Source organism: Pelodiscus sinensis, chromosome 6 (assembly GCF_049634645.1).
Source record: "Pelodiscus sinensis isolate JC-2024 chromosome 6, ASM4963464v1, whole genome shotgun sequence".
In the NCBI taxonomy this organism is placed as follows: domain Eukaryota; kingdom Metazoa; phylum Chordata; order Testudines; family Trionychidae; genus Pelodiscus; species Pelodiscus sinensis.
In genome coordinates, this window is record NC_134716.1 from 28,804,641 (window position 1) to 28,811,919 (window position 7,279).

A 7,279-nucleotide genomic window follows, 5' to 3' on the forward strand; every position below is an offset into this window, starting at 1 on the left:
CGGGGGCTGGAGGGAGAGCGGCCCTTGGGGCTGGTTTGCATGGAGGGGGCGGCGGGCGCGCAGCTTCAGCCGGTAACTCCCGGCTGGAGGGGAAGGGGGCGGGGGTGGGGGACGTGCCCGGGCTGCGCGGGCGGGTGACTCGGCGCCTCAGGCGCTCGGCACTGCATATAAGGGGGCAGCCCGGGAGGGCGCGCGGCACAGGGCGGGCGGTTGGGCGCGAGGGCCGGGGTAGCGCGCGCGCGCCGTGCAGCGGTGTGTCAGGGCGTGTCCGGGCTGCCGCGCGCCGGGATGGGGCCGGGGCTGCTGTGCGCGGGGCTGCTGTTGGCGGCGCTGCCGGCGGGGCTGGGCGCGCAGGGCGCCCCTGTTGCTGCAGCGGCGGCGGCACCACCGCGGGGCTCCGGGCCGGGCGGCGAGTACGGGGTGAAGCTGTGCGGCCGGGAGTTCATCCGCGCCGTGATCTTCACCTGCGGCGGGTCCCGCTGGAAGAGACTGTCCCTGCAGGCGGAGGAGCCGCGGCCGGGCGCTGGTGAGTGGCCGGGCAGCGCGGAGGGGAGCGGGCGCGCAGAGCCGCGGGGACTGGGGGGAAGAGTTAGGCGCCGTCTCGGCTTCTCCGTCTACCCCCCTCCTCCTCGGCCGGGCTGCCCGGGACGAGGCTAAGACTGGGCAGCCCCTGCTCCCGCGCACTCTGCGCAGCACCGGGGCGGTCCCTCTGCCACCGCGGCCAGCAGCGCCCAGGCGGCTCGGGGGACGCTCGCTAGCAGCCCGCGTGCTCAGCTGCTACTGGCGGGGACCCGATAGAAGGGGCAGACACCCAACTCCGCCCGCCGCAGCTGGGCTCTGGCCGCCCGCGAAATGGGCACGGAGAGAAGCGCGCGCTCTGCCCGGGAAGGCTGGCTGACTCTCCAGCCACTATTTAGGGGGGGGGGGAAATAAAGGGCTGCTCTGCACCTACAACTTCGGTTGACTTCGCTTCCTTCCTCAAGGGTGCGAAAAACTGCATACCTTCGTCTGAAGCGAAGCCGAGCTTAGCCCTGGCGCAGGCACCTCGCGCTTGAGAGGGAAATTCTTCTCTTGAGCGAGTTGCTGACTTCCCGAGGAGGATTAACCACAGTGGCAGCAAAACCTCTTCGGTCGCTGTAGCAAGTGCCTAAAACACAGCTGTAACGCCAGAGCAGCTGTAGTATAGGAAAGCACCTGCCCGGTGTGATTTTTTTGTTAGAATCTAACAAGGGACATTTACACAGATACTGGTTATGAACACACGCTTCAGAGAGGTAGCCTAGTTAGTCTGTAATGGTAAAACATAAGACAACAATGAATAGTCTAGTAGCACCTTAAAGATCAACAAAACATGCAGATGGTATAAGATTGTGGGCACAACCCACTTCTTCTCAGTTAAATTTTACTATTTACCACCTGTTTCCATGTGAAAACAGTGGCAATGGTTTGCAGCAGGTGCTGTTTGCACAGACTGAAAAGCGAGAACAGTGCATTGTTCCCCCCATCACCTAAAAAAAAAAATCCAAAAATGCCTGGGATTACTTTGCAAATGATGGAACATTTTCAAATAAATCTTTCTGCTAGATAAACTTGTTTAATCCATCATCCCGGGGGGGTGGGAGCGGGGAGTTGGAAGGGGAAAACAGAATCATGGCTATATTGTGTCATAAAAAGTGTATTTGCTTTAAGATTAAACACTTGCACTGTTGTTCAGGACTTGTTAAAATATTGCTATTGTGTATTGAGAATTCCAAACATAGCAACTGATTCCAAAGTACTTCCTAAGACTTCTGTAGTATTCAACCTTTACTGTATTTATTGCTTGCTTAAACTTCTGAATGTTGCTAATTGTTGAACAGAATATACAATTATGGCTATGTTTCTATTTACTTGTTTTTATTGTATTATAACAGTGCCCAGAATCCCCACAAGTGGACCAAAACCTCACTGTGCTAGACATTGTATGAACTTAAGACTGTCCCTGATCCCATAGATGTTTCAAAGTTCCCAAAGAGCTTTTTTAGTATTAATCCAGTTAACAGACTCTCCTGCATAGACAAAAACTGGTATAGCACATAACTGTTCATCATTTTGATACACATACTAATTAATTGCTACCAGATAGTTTCTACATGCATGTCACTTAGTTGATAAACCACATTTACAGCATTGTTTTAATATTACAGTAATAGGCTCTTATATTTGCCACAGATGTGCTAATATGGGTGTGCTTTGTTTGGCCACTGACTAATCTGACAATCTGATTTTTACCAAGTGCTGCCTTAAACATGAAATGCACTTTTCTGAGCTGCGAAATCAACCAACCAAAATTGTTCCACTGTTTTGGGGTCTTCCTAGACTTTTCAGCATTCGACACTTCACAAATAAAAGTATCAGAGAAGTAGCCGTGTTAGTCTGAATCTGCAAAAGTAACGAGGAGTCCTGTGACACCTTATAGACTAACAGATTTATTGGAGCATAAGCTTTCGTGGGCAAAGACCCACTTCGTCAGACACTTTCACAAATAAAGAAGTTCCTCATTCTCTGTGTAAAAATTGAAAACTGGATTAATGCTGTGAGCCCATACACTCATGATGTAATCTGTTTAAGATCAGTTCCATCTCAATTCCATTCAGCAATACCAATACTAGATGTAAAACTGCATCCATACAAGTTAGAGATGTCAACATAGGGGCTATGTCTACACTGCAAGGTTTTTGTGCAAAAACACAGGGACCATCCATGCCTCAAATGAGCTTTTGTGCAAGTAAATCAACAGTTAAACGGCAAGAGAGGGCTTTTGCCAGTGTAGATAAGCCACCTTTTATGAGGCATAACTCCTTTTTGCGCTGCAGTTATTGCACAAAAAGGCAAGTTTGGATGCTCCAGAAACTTGCACAAGAAACCCCTATGGAAAAAAGCACTGTGAATGGCCATCAAAGCTTTCTTGCACAAGAGCATCCATGCAGTGTGGATGCTCTCTTGAGCAAAAGCACATTGCTTTTGCGATGTGCTTTGAGGTGTGGATGTGCTCTTAAGCAAGAAATTTTTGTGCAAACGTATAGTGTAGACGTAGCCATAGTCGACTACATGTTTAACCAATAAGCCTGATCTTATTGGTTATTCCTGTTGACTACACACACTCTCCCACCCCATCACTTAGGCAGGAGCCAGTGCAGGCAAGTGCTTGTAGGGAACAGGCTTAAATGCAAGCTCTCCATGAGCACTGGCTCCACCTGCTCCCTCTCCCCACGCTGCTGCCTCTAATAGAGACAGCAGCGTGGAGGTGGGCAGGGGAGACTGCTGCCACCCTATGCTGCTGCTGCTTCTGTATCGGAGGCTCATCTCCACAACCTTGGACAGTATTTCCGAAGCCTGCCAAGACTTCGGGCTTACCATAAACCTTTAAAAAGACTTAATGTGCCAAGGAGTTGAAGAAGCACCTTTCATCAAGATTAACAACTATGAAGTGATGAATAAGTTCACATACCTGGAGTCATCTTATAGTCAGCCTTGTACATGAAACAGAACTCACATTAACATTGGGAAATTGTCATAGCAATGTCTAGACTGAAAAAGAGGTTATGGCAAAAGCTGAAACACACAAAGATGGTGTGCATTGTGCATGTGTTATCAGCACACTTTTGTATGGGAGCAAGATGCGAACCTTTTACGCTTCTTAGGAAAAAGAGGATCAATGGCGCTCAGATGTATTGCCTTTGCTGAATCTTTGGCAACTCCTTGACGGACAGTCACTAACATTGAGGTGCTCGAGTGGGCCAGCATAACCCCCATGAAAACACTTCTCAAACAGATGCCACTGCTGGTTTGGGCACACATGCCAAACGAATGATGGGTACAGCCCAAAGGATATCCTCTATGGCAAAATAGCATCTGAAAAAACCCCAAAGGATGCCCAAAATTGTGTTTCAAGGATGTGTGCAAGTGAGAGCTCAAAGAAATTGGAAGTGTGTGGACAACTGGGAAGATCACACTCAGGGTATGTCTAGACTACATGGCTCTGTCGACAGAGCCATGTAAACTAGTTTACCCGACAGTCAATGAAGCGGGGATTTACATAATCCCCACTTAATTAAAATAAAAATGGCCATGGCGCTGTGTCCACCATCAACTGATCTGGCACAGCATGGGAGTCTAGACATGGAGCTGCCACCAAGGGCTTCCCTTCTCGAACAATCCACGTCTAGACTCCCATGCTGTGCCAGATCAGCTGATGGTCGACACAGCACGGTGACCATTTTTATTTTAATTAAGCGGGGTTTATGTAAATCTCCACTTCATTGTCTGTGTTGGGTAAACTAGTTTACATGACTCTGTCGACAGAGCCACGTAGTCTAGACATACCCTCAAGACTGAAACTTTGGAAACAAGAGCTTTAACACAGTTCTCCAGAGTTATAAGAGGAAACAGTCCATCTTAGCAAAGGAGAAAGAGCTTGCAGAAGGCAGAGCCCAACAGGGCATAACATCACATGTAAATGACACAAATGTAGCAGAGATTGCCTCTTTCAGTGATGTATCTTCAGCCACAGCCACATCTGTCATAAAACTGAGTAAATTCTTTACCTCTCACTGGTAGATCCTTAGGATCTCTGAAGACTAAAGGAGTTCTTCTTCTATGGGGCATAGAAGTATTGCAGAGAGAACCTCATCCCAGATGGTCAAATTGGTACCATAAATTCTTATAAACATCTGTTTCAGTGCTTTTGTGGGGAAACAAAGTACTATACTCACTTTGCAAGCTCAAGACAGTCCAATAAACAACCCAGCACACACTTCCTGTAATAGATGACTTTGGCATAGGCTTAAGTATAGTTGTGGGCCATCACTTTCTCTTACCCAGTCAATCCCTAGGAAATTGCCTGCATCTCATAACTGCTTAATATGAATAGCCTGTGGGTATAAATAGCTTAGTGGCTTTCCACCTAAGACTGCACATAAACTGCATCAGGTCCTTGTGGGAAAAGATGTCAGGTGTGTTGCTTATAGCAGCCACACTGTTGTTAGTTATATCTATTATATTTTGAGAGACTGTGTGTGTGTGTCTGTCTGTTCAAGAACTCCTCTTAAATGGTAAGAGCTAGGACCACCAAATTTAGTATGCAGCTTTTTCTTATCATAGCCAAACCCTAACATGGCTGTAGGTTGTGCCAGGACAATGGGATGTTCCTGAAATCAGATTTTGTTTGTTTGTTTCTCATTAGATGGAAAGAGAGGGCTCTGATATCAGGGACAATTATATTCCAGAATGACCACAGAGGGGCAGCAAAGTACCCCAGTTCTGGGGAACAGCTTCCAGACAGCCCAGCCCCTGCCCTGACTCCTGCACTCACCATACCCTGAGCCCCTCCTACACCCAACCTCTTGCCTTGACTCCTGCACCTCCCATTCAGGTGAGCCTCTCACCTCCAACCCTGATGCCTGCATACCCCCTGCTCAGAAGGAGCCAAGCAAGGCCAGGTCAATCTTCTAGTAATTAAATAAAAACCACTGTCATCAAGGGAAATGGGAGTTCTATTCTTGTTGTCTTGTGTTTAAAGGTTTTTTTGCTTATTGTTAGAAGTTACTTCTAACCATCACCTTCCACTCTTGGCAACACTGCAATTTTGCCTAATAACCATAGAATTTAAAACATTTGTATTTTAACAGATTCTTCTCAAGCCACCAGTAATAAAGAACTGGAGAACTTGAAGTTGCAGTCAGTCTTAAGTCCTGGTTTGGAGCACCTCCAGAGAGCCAGCCTGCCTCTTGGACAGCTGTCATTGAAGGATTTATTTAGTTTATATGATTATAATGAGCACATACCTATGTCAGATGACTTTGGTGAATATATTCGTCATGTTGAGGATGCTGTCTGGAAGAACAGAGGTGAAACAGAGATTGCCAATCCCATGGGGCCAAACAGTTTTCCTTGGCCCAAGTATCCCAGAAGAAAACGGGACTTCTCAATGGGGGTGGCCGGAGTCTGCTGCAAATGGGGCTGTACCAAAGCTGAGATCAGTACGCTATGCTGAGATTAACATTTTGTCTCTGTATTTTAGACCCATGACCTGGGTGGTAGTTGCAATGATGCTTGATCACGTATTGGATGTAGGGAAGGAAACACTCTCAATAACATGGCAATTTTGTCTATAAGCAGCTCTGCATGTTACTGCTTTTTCCCAAACTCACAAATTTATGATCATTAGTAACTTTGTTTTGCAGTAAGCTTCACTTTAGTAGATCTTTAACTTTGTGTTTTTAAGGCTTTGTATTACAAAATTACAAAATCACACCACCTCTTTGTAATACTCCAGGGAGAAACCTCAATGATAATTAAAATGTTATACTATATAAATGCAATAGTGTTGTTTTTCCTCTTCCATTGAAAACAATACTTAGGGAATCCTTTAAAGAGCAGAGACTTGGATCAATTCTAGCTCAAAGGATGTTGAAGCTCAAACAATGCCAAGCTGGCTGTTGCACCGGAACCTGGCCTTCTATACCAGGCTAAGTTAGTTAAAGGATCTAGCACAACATTCAGGCCATCTCCATCCAATTATTTCCTAAATACCATATTTTAAAACAAATTTTTCTTGTTCAGCTTTGACTTTTCCTATTAGTATATTTCTGTACTGCCCTAATAATTAATTTCTGATTGAAGAGCTAGTATCTCAAGGACTCTAGGTTTATCGTGTGTGTGGTCTTTTCCTCACTTGTTAGCCAAACAGTCAGATAATTAACACAGTTAATCTTTGCTCCTATTCACTGTTGTTCTATGATCACCTTCCAATTTGTTCTACAATATTCAATTGTTGAACTGTGTGCAGCATTCCAGATGCATTGTTGAATTCCTAACTAGAAGATAAATGAGACAGTACTTTTCTCCTAAGGATTATGGTGTCCATATTTTCATTTAGTTGATTATCCTCTTTAGATGTTTTAACTTATTTTCTACTAATATCTAATCATTTGAGGTCCTTCTGAATTGGGATATTTACAGCGCATCGTCACTTATTGTAACTTTCACATTAGTTGTATGCCTCCCACTCACTGTCCTTTTCACTAGACTCTGGAAGTAGTTGCCACTGTAAATACCAGACTTAACACTAATTGCTATAGCACTACACTTACATCCACTCATTGAAGACTATTTCTGATGACTGTTTATTTCTGTCAGCCAGTTTTCAATCCATGTTTATTTTCACCAGTTAAATTTGAAGTAAACAAATACTTCATTAAATCAATAGTGCACATCCTACATTCTCTTCATCCTCAAT

The 7,279-nt window shown here is 45.6% G+C and overlaps 1 protein-coding gene across 1 annotated transcript; it reads left to right on the forward strand.

Moving 5' to 3' along the window:
• Positions 1–156: 156 nt before the first annotated feature.
• On the forward strand, positions 157–6,357 carry LOC142829827 (relaxin-3-like). The gene is made up of 2 exons (XM_075931629.1): positions 157–526; positions 5,670–6,357. Exons 1-2 carry the CDS (start codon positions 289–291, stop codon positions 6,032–6,034), a joined length of 603 nt encoding a protein of 200 aa, XP_075787744.1. The 5' UTR covers positions 157–288; the 3' UTR covers positions 6,035–6,357.
• The last annotated feature ends 922 nt before the right edge of the window (positions 6,358–7,279 follow it).